The sequence below is a fragment of the Equus quagga genome, chromosome 11 (genome assembly GCF_021613505.1).
Source record: "Equus quagga isolate Etosha38 chromosome 11, UCLA_HA_Equagga_1.0, whole genome shotgun sequence".
Taxonomy (NCBI): domain Eukaryota; kingdom Metazoa; phylum Chordata; class Mammalia; order Perissodactyla; family Equidae; genus Equus; species Equus quagga.
The window spans coordinates 58,976,346-58,995,247 of NC_060277.1; the positions used below are offsets into that span (position 1 = coordinate 58,976,346).

Genomic DNA, 18,902 nt, shown 5'->3' on the forward strand with positions numbered 1-18,902 from the left:
TAATCTGATCATGAAGAAAAGTTCATACTTATTGAGCAGAATGCTGGAAGTGAATACTTGCCAGGGAAAATAGGAGAAGGCTTCCCAGAGGAAATGCCATTTTATCTGGACAATGAAGATGAATTGTAATTCAGGAGAAAAGGAAGAAGAGGAGGGAGAATGTCAAGATAAAGAAGTCAAGGAAAGAGAAATGCTGAGTGCCCAACTGGGTGCTTTGATATCTATTAGCTCATGGAACCCTCAGGAAAGCCTTATGAGATGACGGCTATCCCCACTTTACCGTTGGAGAAACTGGAGTTCAGGATAGTTAAGTACCTGGCACAAATCACACATGCAATTATCTACTGGAAAGTTGAATTAAGGGGTGCATTAGCTAGACACTTGCTTATGATGAGTGCAATTTAAATGGTACCAAGACTTCACTCTATATTATTTATAAGGATACAGAGGTATACTTACCAGAACTATTCTAAGGAGGTATAGTATGTGTATTGGAAAAATAAAGAATACCTAAGCTATTCGGAATGCTGATACAATCGAGATCCCCCAGGTCATGCTGAGATAGCCGATTGCTAAACTCCAAAGGAGAATATTTTCCTATATGATGCCTGCACATTTTCCTGTAATAGTCAGGAGTAGCAGCCTCTTTAAGTAAATGTTTAACAAATATTTGAGGACTATCAATATAAAAGGGCCCAAGCTAATAGTGTGCCCAGATACCCAACTTGTTCTGAGCTGTTATACAAGGGTCAATCCTTAAATCTGCTTAACTCCAAACCCAGTGCTCTGGGCGACATACCATGCTGTCTGCAGCATGTGACTGAAATGCAGACTGACTGACAGATACAGAGATGGGGAAGAATTAAGTGGTGATTCTGGTAACTGTGCTGCTGGCAATCTTCTTATCTGATAGTAACCTCAGTGTTACATTTTCATCAACTTTTTATCATAACCACGAATTTTTCAGGTAGCTCAAACCCTTTAGAAAACAAGATGAGATAAGAATGAGTGAATAGATAGATCTCTATTGTTAAAGAAATCTACCGCTATATATTTGTTATCCTCAGGAAATTACTACAATCAAGGGGAGATTCGTAAGAAAGAACTTTTGCAGAGCTGTGATGTTTTGGGGATTCCACCCTCCAGTGTAAGGATTATTGACAACAGGTAATTTATCTTATAACAACGTAGAAATTCATTGGCAGTAAACATGCAGCGGTACACTTAAATGACACAAAACACTAATGTGAGTAGATAAGAACATCTTATTTTGAGAAATCAACTTAAAATAGTTTCACATTTGTTTTTTTTGTTTTTTTAAAGATTGGCACCTGGGCTAACAACTGTTGCCAATCTTCGTTTTTTTTTTTTTTAAGAATTGGCACCTGGGCTAACAACTGTTGCCAATATTTTTTTTTTTTCTGCTTTATCTCCCCAAACCCCCACTGTACACAGTTTTATATCTTAGTTGCATGTCCTTCTAGTTGTGGGATGTGGGACGCCGTCTCAACGTGGCCTGACCAGCAGTGCCATGTCCGCGCCCAGGATCCGAACCCTGGGCCACCGCAGCGGAGCGTGTGAACTTAACCACTCGGCCACGGAGCCGGCCCCTCACATTTGTTTTTAAATAACAGTGTTTTAAAAAAAACATTTTTGAGGGGCCGGCCTGGTGGCACAGCAGTTAAGTTCACACACTGTGCTTCAGCCACCTGGGGTTCACTGGTTCGGATCCCAGGTGCAGACCTACACACCACTTATCAAGCCATACTGTGCAGTGGTGCAGTGGTTAAGTGCGCATGTTCTGCTTCAGCAGCCCGGGGTTTGCCAGTTCGGATCCCAGGTGCGGACATGGCACCAGTTGGAAAGCCATGCTGTGGTAGGCGTCCCACATATAAAGTAGAGGAAGATGGGCATGGATGTTAGCTCAGGGCCAATCTTCCTCAGCAAAAAATAGGAGGATTGGCAGTGGATGTTAGCTCAGGGCTAATCTCAACCCCCACCAAAAAAAAAGAAGAGGGACATTTTTTGCATATAGCCACAATGCCTTTATCATCACATCTAACAAAATTAATAGTAACAGCAATTCCTTGATGTCCTCCAACAGCCAGTCCATATCAATATCGAAATTTCTCAAGGAGCTCAAAAATATCTTTTTACAGATGGTTTGTTCAAATCAGGATCTACACAAGGTTCACACGTTATAGTTGGTTTGTATTCTGCATTGAATTGTCCCTTCCCCCCACCCCCACCATGTTATTGATTATTGAAAAAACTGAGATCATATAGAATGTCCTGCATTCTGGATTTGTCTGTCTGCTTCATCGTGGTATTATCTAAGTTGTCATTCTATTGTCCATATTTCTTGCAAACTGGAAATTAAGTGTAACTTCGGGGAAAAGAATACTGCATAAGCTGTACTATATACTTCATATTACATCATTCCAGGAGACACATACTATCTGATTGTCTCACTTATAGTAATTTTACAATTGATCAGTGAGTTCACATGGCAATGGCTGCTCTTTTCATTTTAAAGACCCACATCAACATTTCATGTAATGTTTTCATGATTGCCTGAATCATTAACTAGAAGCTGTAAAGTGGTGCATTTCTAAATGTCTCGTGTATTCTAAATGTGTTAGCTGTAATTCTGTAAACCAGAACTTTCCCTATCAACTGGGACTGTTCAGTTACCTGATATAAAATTTGATCCAAAAAGAATAAATGCTCAATTCTTTCCCTTTTTTTTTTTTTTTTTTTTTGCCGAGGAAGACTGGCCCTGAGCTAACATCCATGCCCATCTTCCTCCACTTTATGTGTGGGACACCTACTACAGCATGGCTTGCTAAGCCATGCCATGTCCGCACCTGGGATCCAAACTGGCGAACCCCGGGCTGCCAAAGCAGAATGTGCACACTTAATCACTGCGCCACTGGGCCGGCCCCCAATTCTTTCACTTTAATTGCCATTTTCAGAATAAGGAGTTGATGCATACATACCTCTGGTGGTAATCAATTGTTTGTTTGTTTCTTGGATGGAGGAGGGCACATTTTTTATTTCATTAGAACTTATGTGTTTAATGTGTTCCGTGTTTCCATTTCAGTCCTTATTTTCTTTGATACTCCAATTGTCCCATCTTTGGCCATTGAGCCTCTTCCTGTTGCTTCATATGTCCTTTTGATATGACCTCTTTAGTCTTTTAGGATTCCCTTGTTGTCAAGGACAAATGGATTTTCCAGCACCATCCTGTATACTGTCCTGCCCCAATCCTAGAATCAGCTGTTCCTCAAAGGAGCCTTGGTTTCTCTTAGGCTGTGATGTGTGGAGACCATAACCAGGGTTCTAGGAGTGTTCATTGCTGCAGTGTTATTTTGTCTCGTTGTTACTTGACCTTTATAGTGGACAGAGCTAGTATATATGTATTTTTTTTAAGGAAAAAATATCGAGATACTAATGATTACAATTCAGAGTTAATATTTCAAGGATTTTGTTTAATGTCTTTGATTTTTTACAATTGAATCTCTTTTTCTCTTACACTGAAAGTCTTGCTTTCTAACAACATGAACATAATTATTTTCTTCTATAATCTTTTTAAGGATTTCATAAAACAGATTGAAAAAGATTTTTGTTTAACATACTCAGAAAAGCAGATGTTGAAAACCAAGGCTAAATGTGATCATGATGTGGGAAATTTACTTGAAAATGATTGAGAAAAAATACATACCTATATAGATCAAGCTAAAATGGCAAAATGTTAATAATTTGAATCTCGGTGAAAGGTCCAAAAGTGTTAATTCTATTCTTTTAACTTTTCTGTTTGTCTGAAAATTTTTGTAATAAAAAAATTTCAATTACCATACCACATGCCTTTTTTCCTACTGTTTTCTGGCATATAAAATATGTTTTCTTCTATTGTTACTGACCTGCGTATTTAATTTTTTAAAAATCCGAGATCTATATTAACAGCGACTGAAGTTTGTGAGGGTTATGAGCTTTGGGGCTTAAAAATCTACTCCTTACCAGCAACATAGCTTTTGGGATTTATTTTAGTTTAGTTTGTGCTTGCTTCCTTTCTTGAGGTTTTCCTTTTCTATTATCGAGTAATATGCAAGAATGAAATGATACAACTTAAAACTTCATGAAGATACCAGTTCCTTCAAGTATAGGCAAAGAAGAAAAGAACTGATCGCCCTAGATATGTATATAGAAAAGCCAAAGTAGTAATTCCAAAACCAAAACTTGATCTGCTATTTTTACAGGACAGGAGTACTAGAGAAAGAAATTATATCTTTACTATAGTCTATATCTAGTTATATCTCAATTTTCAGACACTGTCCAGGAGCTGAGTCCCGTTTGGACAGTTTTCCTACAATTGGGTAAACACTAACCAATTTCTAAGATGAACTGGTAACTTTACTTAAACAGTGGACCTTATATTCTGGGGCATACAAGGGAAGTCTGTGACAAACATGCAGCTCACTGGTCTACTAAGTGGTTTCTGTTATCTAGATCCAAGGTACGCAGCTAAGGACCAGGGAAGAGCTGCCAAGGTAGAGGTTGCCATGTCTCTACACAAAGAAGGTGCACACTGCCTCACCCACCACTTATTTATTCTTATTTTCTACATCATTCCAGCAAACTTAGTCTCAGTTGGTTTTTGTTTCTTTTTTACTTTAGAAGATTAGAACAAGTGCATTATTAGATGAAGGAAGGGAGTTACTGGTATAGCAAGACATGGGTGAGTCTAATAAATTGCAAATGAGAGCCAGCCGTGATGGTCTAGTGGTTGAAGTTCAGTGCTCTCACTGCTGCAGTGGCCCAGGTTCATTTCCTGGCTGCAGAACCACACCACCTGTCTATCAGGTGCCATGCTGTGGTGGTGGCTCACATAGAAGAACTAGAAGGACTTACAACTAGGATATACAACCATGCACTGGGGCTTTGGGGAGAGAGGAAAAAAAAGAGGAAGATTGGCACTGATTTTAGCTCAAGGTGAATCTTTCTCTGCAAAAAAGAAAAAAAATTACAAATGAGTGCTGGATATGCTGAGATCCACCTAGGTGGCGTGAACAGTGAGATTTGTCCTCTCACATATAAAGTCATCCAGAATCAAGATGGTTCCAGGGGGGCTCAATAACATCATCAAAAACTCAAGTCCTTTCCATCTTTCTATGCAACTGCTTCTTCGCCATGTCAATATGCTTCGCCTCAAGATGACAAGGTGATTTCTCAACAGTTCCAGATGTCGTGTGCAGATACACTTGTGTCCTGCCAATAAGGGGAGTATTTTTCTTCTGCACGTCACTTTATCTTACGGATTAAAACCAGAAGTCCCCAGCAGACCTTCTCTCAGGTCTCCTGCCTTGCGTGGCTCACCTCCACCACAGCCTCTACCACCTTACCAACCACTGTAGTAGCTACTAGTTACTGGGAAAGCTAATATCTAGTATTTTCAGCAGAAGAGTGCTGGGAATGGCTATAGGTCGGGAAGAATGCTTATTTTGTCTGGCTGTCTTGCAAAGCTTGTATGCTTCATACCCCACATAGGCTTGTATTTTTTGTTTAGTAAGGTTAGTGAAGGCCTCCAGAATTGGCCTAGGCTGGGGCCTAGATATCAGACTTCTTAGGATGCAGAGCAAGGAGATGTATTTCAAGTGTCAAATTATAGCAAAGAACAAAAGATAGGTTAAGCAGAGGTAAAGAAAGGAAAACAGACCAGAAAGACAGGTTCTATGGGTAGCATCTGGAAAACTGCCTAGCACCTTTAGAAGATCCACAGCAGAACCTGGGGGTGGGAAGAAGCTATTAATGGCCCTAAGACCACTTGGGTGAGAAAAATCCAGTGGGTTGTTAGGCTTAAATTATCTCCATGCATTGTCCATGAGCTGAGTCACTCTCCCTGCGTTTCCTTTTTCATTTCAACATCTGCTTTGTTAGCTGCTTTCCCCTCCCCAATTCCAATGGAAAGGGGAGTGGGGTAGTTTAGGTGAGCTGTGAATAAAATAGCCTTGGCAGAACATGCATCTCTTCGTGTTTGAAGCTTCATGACATCACACAGAAACATACACTGTGAATAGTGGAGACAGATGATCAGTTTTGCACTTTAGAATGAACACTCCAATGATTCTGATGATAGAATGGATTGAAGAAATTAAGACTATAGACCAGTTAGTTTATTGCATTGGTCCTGGTAAAAGGAGAATGTCTTAATTTAGAGTACAGCATCTAAGATGAAGATGATGGGATGAATTTGAATCTTATTTAAGAGGTTGAAATGGCATAATTTCAGGGAACAGAGAAAATTTGGGATAATAGACATAAGCATAGATATCTAGGTAGATAAAGTTTAGCTAGTGTAGGGGAGGAAGACAATTCCTCTACCTTCTAGGTCCTTCTGGTTGGTCGAAGAATTAAATTGACATGCGACAGAATAGCAGGAGAAAATCAAACAAAGCTTTATAACGTGTATACATGGGAGAAACCCAGGAAAGCTGAGTAACTCACCAGGATGGCTAAAGCCACCACCTTAGATACCATCTTCAGCTAAAGACAAAGGAGGGTGTTGGGGGTAGTGGTTTGGGACTTCAAAGGGGAGGAAGGCAATTTACATGGACATGGAAAAGCAAATGTTTGGTAAACAGAACTTTGATGAGAATAGGCTTAGCAAGGACCCTCCCAGGCTACCACTCTACTGAGCTCAGAGTTATCTATGGTGATGGCCTGTCCTGGGGACAGGCCTTCTATCTTAAATTCTTTTAGGAAGTTAGGGGCGAGTTCAAAGATTCTTTCAAAGATTCTTTCAAAGTCTCTTGTCTTAATCAAAGAGGCACATTTTGGGGTGGCAAATTCTGATCCCCAACACTAGCACTGTTTGCAAAGGAGGAGAATTGGGTAATGGGAAAATAACAGATTTGGCATCCTTAGTATGTAGGAGGATTAAAGCCATTGGAGCAAATGAAATTGCCTGTAGATCAGCTGGGATGATAAGAGATTAGGGGGTGAGGGATGGGAAGAAGGGAAAACCACAAACAGTGAGGAGAATTATAAGTTTGGTGTCATGTAAACTGAGGAGTGGCAGTGAGATGCTTAAGCAAATGAGAATTGCCTGCCCATAGAAGAACTCCAATATTAAGCAAATTTAGCATCAGATGGTAAAAAAAATTTTTTGTCCTTTTTTTCACTAGAGAGTATTTTTAACATTTTTCCCATATCATTAAATAGTCCTTAAAAGTCTTTAATGGTTATAAAGATTTGATCATAAGGATATACTATAACTTATTTAACATTCTTTTACTACTGAATATTTAATATTTCTAATATTTACATAGTTGAAAATGTAATAAATCTTTCAAGTTTTGACTCTTTCCTTAAGTAGATTCCTAGATGATGAAATATTGTGACATAGGACAGGACTTCTTATAGTTTTCTTCGTCTAGGTTCTAAAAAAGTTCTTGCTAAGGTTATTTTGATTCATTTTAATTTTTTTATTATTATGAGTAAGTTTTTATGATATATTTTCTAAGACTACTGCTGGTGTGTAGAAGATTTATTGATTTTAATGTGTATTTCTTTTATATTATCCACTTATGAAACTTCTTTAAAAAGCCTAACAGTATTTTGCTTGATTTTAAGTTTTATAGGTAAATTATCTGCAAATAATTCTAATATATCTTCCATTTTTCACTGTATGCCTCTTATTTATATTCCTCTTCTTATTATGTTGGGTGAAATTCTTTAAACTGTGTTAAATAATTGTGGTAAGAGCAGGCAACTTTTTTTTTTTTAAAGATTTTATTTTTTCCTTTTTCTCCCCAAAGCCCCCCAGTACATAGTTGTATATTCTTCGTTGTGGGTCCTTCTAGTTGTGGCATGTGGGACGCTGCCTCAGCGTGGTCTGATGAGCAGTGCCATGTCCGCGCCCAGGATTTGAACCAATGAAACACTGGGCCGCCTGCAGCGCAGCGCGCGAACTTAACCACTCGGCCACGGGGCCAGCCCCAGAGCAGGCAACTTTATCTGTATTAATGATTTGTTTGAGAACACGTCTAGTGTCATCATTAACTGTATTGGCTGCTGGTTATGAAAGATATTCTTTACCATGTTAGACATTGTTGTTGGAAATTGACATTCATTGTGTTAGATTTTGGGGAGCTCCTCTTTGTTTTGGTGCGCTACAAAGAGAAAGGAAAAAATTTCAATTTGTGCTCAGTTTTCCCTGGCTCAGGGAAAACTGTTGGGATCATGCTGGGGGAATTTCTTCTCTATCTAAGCCAGTAGATTTTGTAATGCTTTAAAGAGCACGAATCTAGAACTAGCCTGGCAGGACTGAAACCCCAGCTTTGTCACGTTGTTAACTGTGTCACCTAGACAAGTTACTTCATCTCTGTTCCTAAACTTCTCCTCTGTAAACTGTGGAAGATATGTGGTTTTGAGTCAATTCGTGAAAGAAATCATTTGCTCATTTGTTTTCAAAGTTGACCTACTTCCCTTTTACTTTGTGGGTATATGTTGTGATGTCCTATTAATAATAATGTTAACAGGCTTCTGCTCAGGCACCCCATTTGCACACAGACTCCTGCCAAAGGGCAGTGTCTGCTTTGGCCCAACAATGCAAGATGTTTTTTTCAGTGCCAGATCTGTGTTGTGAAAACTGTAATCAAACCAAAGGTCTCAACTTGGTTATCAAAATCTTTACTCCCATCATCTGTCTCAATTACTTAATTAAAAAAAAATTTTTTTTTTTGAGGAAGATTAGCCCTGAGCTATTGCCAATCCTCCTCTTTTTGCTGAGGAAGACTGGCCCTGAGCTAACATCTGTGCCCATCTTCCTCTACTTTATACGTGGGACACCTACCACAGCATGGCGTGCCAAGCGGTGCCATGTCCACACCCGGGATCTGAACTGGCAAACCCCGGGCCACCAAGAAGCGGAACGTGTGCACTTAACCACTGCGCCACCCAGCCAGCCCCATGTCTTAATTTATTACATTTTTTATATGTCCTAAGATCATGTAGCTTCAGCAACATCCCCTACTTGGGAAAGGCTACAGTAGAAGTGTAGTAAACTTGTTAAAAATAAATAAGAAGCTGGTTTGAAAATTCAAGGAAACCATGTGTCTTAGTCTGCTTGGGTGTGCCATAGCAAAATACCATAGATTGGGTGGCTTAAACAATAGAAATTGATTTTCTGACAGTTCTAGAGTCTGGAAGTCTCATATCAAGGTCCAGCAGGGTCAATTTCTGGAGAAGCTTTGCGTCTTGGCTTGCAGACAGCCATCTTGCTGTATGTTCACATGGAGGGGAGAGAGAAAGATAAATTTCTCTCTTCCTCTTCTTGTAAGACCACCAGTGCCGTGGGACTAGGGCCTCACCCTTATGACCTCACTTAACTTTAATTAATTTCTAAAGACTCTGTCTCTAAATACAGTCACATTGGGGGTTAGGGCTTCAATACACGAATTTTGAGAGGACACAATTCAGTCCCTAGTAACACGCAACCTTTAGTCTTTCAGCCTGTCATTTCATAACCCAGAAATGGCAGAGCTGTGGAATCTTACTTTAGGTTTTTTAGATGAATCAAAGAGAAAAATGAAGGGGAGAAAGAGAAAAGAAAGTCATTTACCTACACTCATAATAATAATAATGGTAAATATGTATTAAACCATTATTGTCAGTGCCAAAAACCTCATGATCTTATTTAATCCTCAAAATAATCCAGTTACTTTTCCCAAGTTGTAGATGAGAAACCAAGGCATCTGAGAGGTTGAGTAATCCGCCTGAGCTCATCCAGCTAATAGGTGGTAGAGCTGGCGCTTGAACCGGGGCGACCTGGTCCCGAGCTTACGCTTCAACCACTGTGTTCTGTGCACACTTCATTCCTGACATGTGCTTCCACAAAGGTCGTCCCTTTTAATTCTTAGACTAACTGTACAAGATATGTTTTATTATCCTTTCTTTGTTTGTTTCACATGAAGAAACTGAAGGTCAGAGAGATTAAAAGAATGCTCTGAGGCCACACGTTTAATAAAGAGCAGTGCTAGGATTCCAACCAGAAAGGAAGATGGAATTGATTCCTGACTCTCTGCAGGAAAGTAGGTCACCGCTTTGTTACTGTATTTGAAAAACCAAAGTGGTGTATAAGAGCACGTTTAGTTGACATTGTGTTTGGGCAGTTCTTTCTTCCTATTGTTCTGAAGTTCATTGCACGATTCTGGGGAAACACTTAGCCAGAGGAGCTCACCCCAGTAAACCCCTTATCTAATCCCTTGAAGAGGGAAAAAATTCAGTTCTCAAGAAAAGAAGGCACCTACAACTAGGATATACAACTCTGTACTGGGGGGCTTTGGGGAGAAAAACAAAGAAAGTAGATTGACAACAGATATTAGCTCAGGGCCAGTCTTCCTCACAAAAGAAAAAAAAGGAAGGAAGGCAAAATCTCAGTCATTAGACAGCTGCAATGGATACTTTTGGTAACTTTACCCAATTCCTTAATATCTATGGGTTCTGCTAATTTAATGGTCATATGATATTAAAATGCATTTTGTTAACAGACACCTATGCAATACCTGGAGTGGGCAAGGCACTGTGCTAGAAGCTGAAGAAAAAGAAAAACAGTTAAAGGTTCAGGAACTGAATAGTAAATGTTGGCATGACAGTCATTGCTGCTGCACGTGTGGAAAGCTGTTTCACTGTGCACATGCTAAAGTTCGGGCCTAGAGGGAAGATTAAAGACCCTCTCCGAATACTTGGGAATTGTCTGCCATTGCAAAATGCAACCTTCAACAAATGAACTAAATTGTTCACTTAACAATTTAGTTCATTTGTTGCTTTTGTGCTTCTTAATGTATTAGGATGAGTCCACAGAATTACTTCATTGATACTTCAAAACAAAACGAAAAGCACACACATTTCTGTATTATAGGTAATTTCTAAAAGGATACATACCAGACTCTAATAGTAGCTACTACTTAATTGGGACAGGGAAGAGGGACACTTTCACTTTTGAATTCCACAGAATTTTGTACAGGTGGATTTTTTTTTTTAGCAAGCCTATATTACTTTTTAAATTATATGTATTTTTTAAAAGACTACCCCACACATCTAATAAAACATTCTTACCTCTCTACTCAGCTTCTATCCATGCAAATAAGTTAGAAGTAAATTAGAAGTAATTCTGTGTACATTTTGATAATATTTGATTTGATAAATTCAAAATATAAAGTTCCTTGAAAAGATAATAATGCTTTTAAGCCTTTTTTATAAACAGCGTGTTCTTCTTATGGACCTCATTCTGGAGGATGAGTAGGAAGAGGATCAGATACACTGCTCTGAAGTACTCTGTCTGGAAATGATGGGAATTCAAGAGAGGCCTGATTATGATGGAGTAAAACGAAACATCCCCCCAATTTTAACCCATGCCCGTTGAAGTGCTTTGGGACCCAATGACCTATTGTTTGGCAAAACTTGCAAGGTCTCAAAGCTGTTTGCAGCCTGTCTGTCCCCCTTCTCAGCCTCATCATCCAGCACCTTCTTATACACACATCACGTCTATTACCATAACAAAGATAGGTAGGGCTGGCTACCCACCCCAATCTGTGCCTCCTCTGCACCTTTGGTCTCATGTTTAAACTGGGCCTCAAATGCACCATGCTTTCTTATGTGTCCACACCTTTGCATGTGCTAGTCCCTCCCTCTGTCATGCTTTCTCATTTCCCAATGCCCCTCACCTTGTGCCTCCAGCAAGCTCCTATATTCATCCTTCAAACCTCAGCTCAAGGATCGCCTTAGACTCCGCAGCACCATCCCTGATTTGCCCAGTTTTCTTAGGCACTTTTGTTAACTCTCATTGTCCTGTTGTATCCAAGCATACACACTGATTTTTTACTCTAGGCCGTAAGCCCCTCTGTATCTCTTATTCCTGTGTCACCAACCTCTATCATAACCCTTGATACATAGTAGTTGCTCACACATGTTTGCTGAATAAATGAATGACTTCACTTGTACCATAAGCTTTCTTCCGGTGGCCAGCATTTAAATGTGTGGTCTTGAAGAACTGAATGATGCCTATGCATCCCAACCCCCTTTCCTCACTTTTTCTTCATTTACCCAGAAATGGTGATTAGCAAACCAATTTCTGAGACTTAAGTGAAATTGTTTTCACTTTCTTTAGTTACAGGAAACAGTCCAGATTCCTGACTTGCATCGTTATTTTTAACCTTCTGAAAAGCTCTGAGTACTTTGGTTTGGAAGGATTTTTCTACATCTCTTTATTTTACCGTTCTATAGATTTGGCTCTGTTGTCCTAAGGTTTCAGCATAATAAAAATCTCATTTCTCCTAGTACTTGTCTTAACATCAGTTTGATGTTAACAAGCCCAAGACTTTTACAGACTAATTTTAGCTGAACAAGAAACAGAATCTAGTACATACTAGGAAACATAAATGAGCCTGGCTTACTAGCCGTTCTTGGAAGTCTTTGTGTTTTCCAATAAATGCAAATCATACAGTGAAAGAGAAGCCACAAAGAGAGTCTGGGACTGTCGGGGTCATGTTGGTAATTCAACTCCCTCTCCTTTTGAGACCCAGTAGAGCCTTCCCTCTACAAAAACCGAGAAAGACTGTATGCTGGCTGCCAAAGTGCATCTGACCAAGCGTCGGCTCACTGTAAGAGATGAAAATACAGCTTCCCGCAGTCCTTTTCTCCAATACACAAAGCAGTGACTGGGCTGAGGCTCAAGGGCACAGTTCCAGTCCCAGCTGGCAGGAGTAAGTCAGGGCTCCCGTCCTCCCAAAAGGCGCAAAGGACAAGAATGTTTCCTAGAAAAGAAACCGGGCAAGGAGACCAAAGTGGACCTAGCTGATATGGAGCTATTGTGTGCAAACTGAAAGCTGCTTCAGTACTGCTGCAAAGGCAGATTATTCTGAGAACTGAAGGGAAGCTGGGCCTTTAAGGAATATGACTGGGGCAGTCAGTGCAAAAGAAGTAATGTGGGACTGGGGAGGGGTGGCCTTAACAAAGCATGCATTTGTAGCTAATGCTACTCCTTGGAAAGAAATTGCAAATACCACAAAAATAGGATTCAAGGTGACTGTGTAGGGGCCGGCCCGGTGGTGCAGCAGTTAAGTTCTCACGTTGTGCTTCTGTGGCCTCGGGTTCGCTGGTTCAAATCCCAGGTGCAGGCCTACACACCGCTTGTCAAGCCATGCTGTGGCAGGCATCCCACATAAAATAGAGGAAGATGGGCACAGATGTTAGCTCAGGGCCAGTCTTCCTCAGCAAAAAGAGGAGGATTGGCAGCAGATGTTAGCTCAGGGCTAATCTTCCTCAAAAAAAAAAAAAAGGTGACTGTGTGTTGTGATATTAATTACAGCACTATTTACAATAGCAAAAAAATTGGTAGCAACCTAAATGTAGCAGTAAGCGTTTAATTAAATAAACATGGTCCAGAACATTAAACCACAATTCAAAGTTTTTTATGCATGTTTAATAACCCAAGAAGATGTTCATAACATAATATTGAGTATTTTCCATAGTTTTGATAATGAGCATGCATTAGTTGTAAAACAAAAGTTTTCCTAGATTTTTTAAAAATATTTATTTCTAATGTTTTTCAACATTATTTTTTTTTTTAAGATTTTTTAATTTTTCCTTTTTCTCCCCAAAGCACCCCCAGGTACATAGTTGTGTATTCTTCGTTGTGGGTCCTTCTAGTTGTGGCATGTAGGACGCTGCCTCAGCATGGTTTGATGAGCAGTGCCATGTCTGCACCCAGGATTCAAACCAACGAAACACTGGGCCACCTGCAGCAGAGCGCACGAACTTAACCACTTGGCCACGGGGCCAGCCCCTCAACATTAAATTTTTAAATTATTTTTTGACGATTTTATTTTTTTAGAGCAGTTTCAGGCTCACAGCAAAATTGAGAGGAAGGTACAAAGATTTCCTCTATAACTCGTGCCCCTACACATGCACAGCCTCCCCCATTATCTACATCCTCCACCAGAGTGGGACATTTGTTACAACTGATAAACCTACATTGACACATCATAATCGCCCAAAATCCATAGTTTACATAGGGTTTCCTCTTGATGTTGTACATTCTGTGGGTTTGGACAAATGTGTAATGACATGTATTCATCATTATAATATCGTACAGTGTTTTCACTGCCCTAAAATTCTTCTGTGCTCCACCTGTTCATTCCTCCTCCTACCCCCAAACCCCTGATCTTTTTACTGTATCCATAGTTTCGCCTTTTCCAGAATGTCATGTAGTTGGAATCATACAATATGTAGCCTTTTCAGATTGGCTTCTTTCACTGAGTAATATGCATTTAGGGTTCCTCCATGCCTTTTCATGGCTTGATAACTCATTTCTTTTTAGCACTGAATAATATTCCATTGTCTGCATATACCACAGTTTATTTATCCATTCACCTGCTGAAGGACATCTTGATTGCTTCTGAATTTTGACAATTATGAATTAAGCTGCTGTAAATATATACGTGCAGGTTTTGGTGTGGACATAAGTTTTCAACTATATTTGTTTTTTAAAAATGAAGAGACATTGAACAAAGGTGCAAGTGGTCAGATTTGTGTACATATGTATATTTTTTCCCTTTTTTTTTAAAGATTGGCACCTGGGCTAACAACTGTTGCCAATCTTTTCTGTTTTTTCTGCTTTATCGCCCCAAACCCTCCCTGTACATAGTTGTATATCTTAGTTGTGGGATGTGGGACGCTGCCTCAACATGGCCTGATAAGCAGTGCCATGTCAGCGCCCAGGATCTGAACCCTGGGCCGCTGCAGCGGAGTGCAAGAACTTAACCACTCGGCCACAGAGCCAGCCCCTACATATGTATTTTTAAGAATTTATTTAATAATACATATTTGTAAAAATCATCCAGATGCTCTCACTTGGAAATAACCATTATCAATACTCAGTGCTAGCTTTCTTTTTTTTTCTCTCCAAACCCCCCAACATAGTTGTATATTTTAGTTGTGGGTCCTTCCAGCTGTGGCCTGCGGGATGCTGCCCCAGTGTGGCCTGATGAGCGGTCCATGTCCACACCCAGGATTCAAACCAGCAAAACCCTTGGCCACCGAAGCAGAGTGTGCGAACCCAACCACTCAGCCATGGGGCCGGCCCCTAGCCTTCTCTCTATACATATCTGCAGACAGAAAGATTATGAATACGTTAAGTATAATTTTAGAAAAGTGGAAATAATTTCATAGATGCTATGGTTTTGATAAAATAAAATTGAATTTTACTCGAAAAGAAATGGAAGTGAAACTAATGAACTTTAACTTGACAGAAACTTCAGATAAGTGTTTCCATCTAATTCAATTACAGTGGATTAATTCCTGAAAATATCTGTCCAAAATTAAGAAGAAAAGGTAGTGAAATATATCGAGATTGCAGTTAGTGAGGTTTTGGTGGTGACGGTCGTTATAGTGGTTGTGTTTTTAACCCATGTTTCAAATTAGCTACTTCTACTAACTGCCTGAAGGAAGTGAGTGTATGAGACGTTTTCCCAGAAACCGTCCTCCCCAAATTCCCATTATTTTGTTACTTTTACTTTGTCAAGGTTTATGACACAGTCTTTTCAAAAACCATGATTCCCACAGTTGTTTAATCTTAACCCTGTGTTTAGTTAGCCACAGTCCAATCGGTCTGTTTTACCATGGTTTGTCCAATCCTTAAATCGTTGTTCTGATTGATTCCTGACTTGACAGGAATTCATCAAGCAATGTGTTTTCGAAGAGCTGTGCATAGATGCTATATTTTTATATGTTTAAGAATATCTTGGGAAGGGCCCGGTGGCGCAGCGGTTAAGTGCACACGTTCTGCTTCAGGGGCCCAGGGTTCACCAGTTTGGATCCTGGGTGCAGACATGGCACCGCTTGGCACGCCATGCTGTGGTAGGCATCCCACATATAAAGTAGAGGAAGATGGACACAGACGTTAGCTGAGGGCTGGTCTTCCTCAGCAAAAAGAGGAGGATTGGCAGCAGTTAGCTCAGGGCTAATCCTCCTCAAAAAAAAAACAAAAACAATACAAAAAAAAGAATATCTATTTGTTATCTTTATATTTAATGGACTTCTTGAGTGGTTACAAAATTATCGGGTTATACTTCTTTTTCCTCTGTAGACATTGCTTCACTGTCTTCTGGTAATAAATGTTGTTGTGGAAATGTCTGATACCAACCTGATTTTTTTCCTCTTGTAGAACTTTTTTTCTGCCTGGATACCAAGTGATTTTCTTTATCCTTGAAGTTCCAGAACTTCACTGTGTTATGCTTTGGTGTTGATTGTGCTAAATCAATTTTTCCTAGGACATGGTAGGTCTTTCAATCTGTAGATTCCATTTTATCTTTCTGTTCCGTTTGCTTTCTCCTTTTCTTCAGAAACACTAATTATCTGTATGTTGGATCTTCTTTGTCTTGCATAACTATCATCTTGTCGATGACCTATACTATAACAATGTTCTTTTCAATTTTGAGATTTTTTGAACATTTCCATCATCTCTCACTTTACTTTGAATAGTTGTATCTTTATTTTTTCTTTGGCTATTTGCCAAGCTACACCAACTTGCATTTCTGTTTCACAAAAATCTCTTCTTGAGGCACCAGCCCTGTGGCCGAGTGGTTAAGTTCACGTGCTCTGCTTCAGCGATGCAGGGTTTCACCAGTTTGGATCCTGGGCACAGACATGGCACCGCTCATTAGGCCATGCTGAGGTGGCATCCCATATGCCACAGCTGGAAGGACCCACAAGTAAAATATACAACTATGTACTGGGGGGGGATTTGGAGAGAAAAAGCGAAAAAAAAAAGGATTGGCAACAGTTGTTAGCTTGGATGCCAATCTTAAAAAAAAAAATCTGGGGCCAGCCCGGTGGCGTAGCAGTTAAGTGTGCATGTTCCACTTCTCGGCGGCCCGGGGTTTGCCCGTTCAGATCCCGGGTGCAGACATGGCACCACTTGGCAAAAGCCATGCTGTGGTAGGCGTCCCACATATAAAGTAGAGGAAGATGGGCGTGGAAGTTAGCTCAGGGCCAGTCTTCCTCAGCAAAAAGAGGAGGATTGGCAGTACTTAGCTCAGGGCTAATCTTCCTCAAAAAAAAAAATCTTTTCTTGAAACCCTTAAATCTCTTCCTTAAGCCCTTCTTCCTCTTTATTTTTTTTTTAAATATCAACCTGTTGATAATTCTTTGAGACTCTAGAAGATATTTTGAAATTATATAGGCTTTTCATCTGCTTTTTGCTTATATTCTTTTCTCTTTCCTTCTTTCTTTTGTTTTAGGGGTTGACATGTATAGAGGGATGTCCTTGTGGTTCTTTTTGGGTTATTTCACATGTTTGAGTGGAAACAGCTACCTACTGAAGAGCAATTTTAGAGGAGCAGAGGAAGGGGCGGGTACTGAGCAGGGACCACCTGAAGCTTCTGCTGAATCTTGTTGTCTTCAACAGTAACTTATCAAGTCTTGTGTTTCCTTTACCATGGAAGCACCTATATTTTTGGTATATCCTCTTTTTCACTTCTTGGTAGTCTTCTGGGGCAAGGAGGCTTAATTTAAGCACTAGAAATAACTTATCAACATGATTTTCCTTCAAAGTATGTTTCTCCTTGACTATGTTATCTCCAGTTCTCATGGTGCTAATCAAAGCTCTCTAGATGCTTCTGAGGATGGTGAGGCTTGATTCTGAGGGACTTTCAGATCCTGTTGAAAGGACAAGGTACAGAATTTGCTGGCCAACTGCATGCCCCTTCTTTCTGGGGCAGATTTCACAGTATTAAGCAGGTATGTTTCATATTTTGCGGTTTTCTGATATGGTGGTGTTCTTGCTTCATCAAAGTTGATGGTTTATAACTTTTATTTCTTTTGTTGTTGTTTGCAGTGGAGTTTGAGGGAGGAGAGTGAAGTGAAAATGTCATTAGCACTATAAGTCCATATTTCCATTTTAGACAGATTACTACTGGCAATTGAAAAAAGGATGAATATGGGGAAATCAAGAGCATAGAAAAGAAAATGAGGAAAGTACAGTATCATGGAAAGAGCTCTGGTCCAGGAGTCATGAAATGTAGGTTCGGGTTGTAGCTCTGCTACAAACCAGCTGTGTGTTCTTTAGCAAATAATTTCCCTTCTCTGGGCTTCTTTTTTCTTATATATAAAATGATTGAATGAGATGGTGACTTTACCTAAGCTCCTAAATCTTCCTCAGGAATAGAGCAGGACATGTTTAGATATGATTGATCTTCTATAAATGGAGATTCATGTGCTTAACCCAACAATATATCTGATATTTTTAACTGCTTTCCATTTTATTAAGCACTTTTAAATTTTATGACACCCACAGTAGAATATGGAGCCTCTCATCAGAAAGCTGAATAGGGATGTAAAGAAACTCACAAGTAGACCTTCTTTTATTAACCAAAATAAGTGTAGCCAGCTCACCCTTACCTCTACTGTCATAGTCCATTTGGGCTGCTATCACAAAAATACCACAAACTGGGTGGCTTATAAACAAGAGAAATTTATTTCTCACAGTACCAGAGGCTGAAAAATCCAAGATCAAGGTGTTGGCAGATTTGGCGTCTGGTGAGGGCCCGCTTACTGGTTCCTAGATAGCTATCTCCTTGCTGTGTCCTCACATGAGAAGGGCAAGGGAACTCTCTGGGGTCTCTTTTACGAGGGCGCTAATCCCATTCATGGGGGTTCTTCCCTCACACCCTAATCACCTCCCAAAGGCCCCACCACCGAATACCATCACATTGAGGGAATAGGTTGCAACATATGAATTTTGAGAGGACACAAATATTCAGTCTATAGCATCTACAAAAATTGTACTAGGAACCAAAAACTTTGGATATGTGGCAATTATTTCCCTAAAATGCAAGTCTTAT

The 18,902-nt window shown here is 39.9% G+C and overlaps 1 protein-coding gene across 1 annotated transcript in view; it reads left to right on the top strand.

The window, feature by feature from the left end:
• The window catches only part of PIGL (phosphatidylinositol glycan anchor biosynthesis class L), an 84,509-nt gene that overhangs the window by 11,524 nt on the left and 54,083 nt on the right, over window positions 1-18,902 (top strand). Inside the window, exon 2 of the mRNA XM_046675485.1 lies at window positions 1,068-1,167. Coding sequence (XP_046531441.1) covers window positions 1,068-1,167 — 100 coding nt within the window. The remainder of the gene's footprint in view (window positions 1-1,067; window positions 1,168-18,902) is intronic.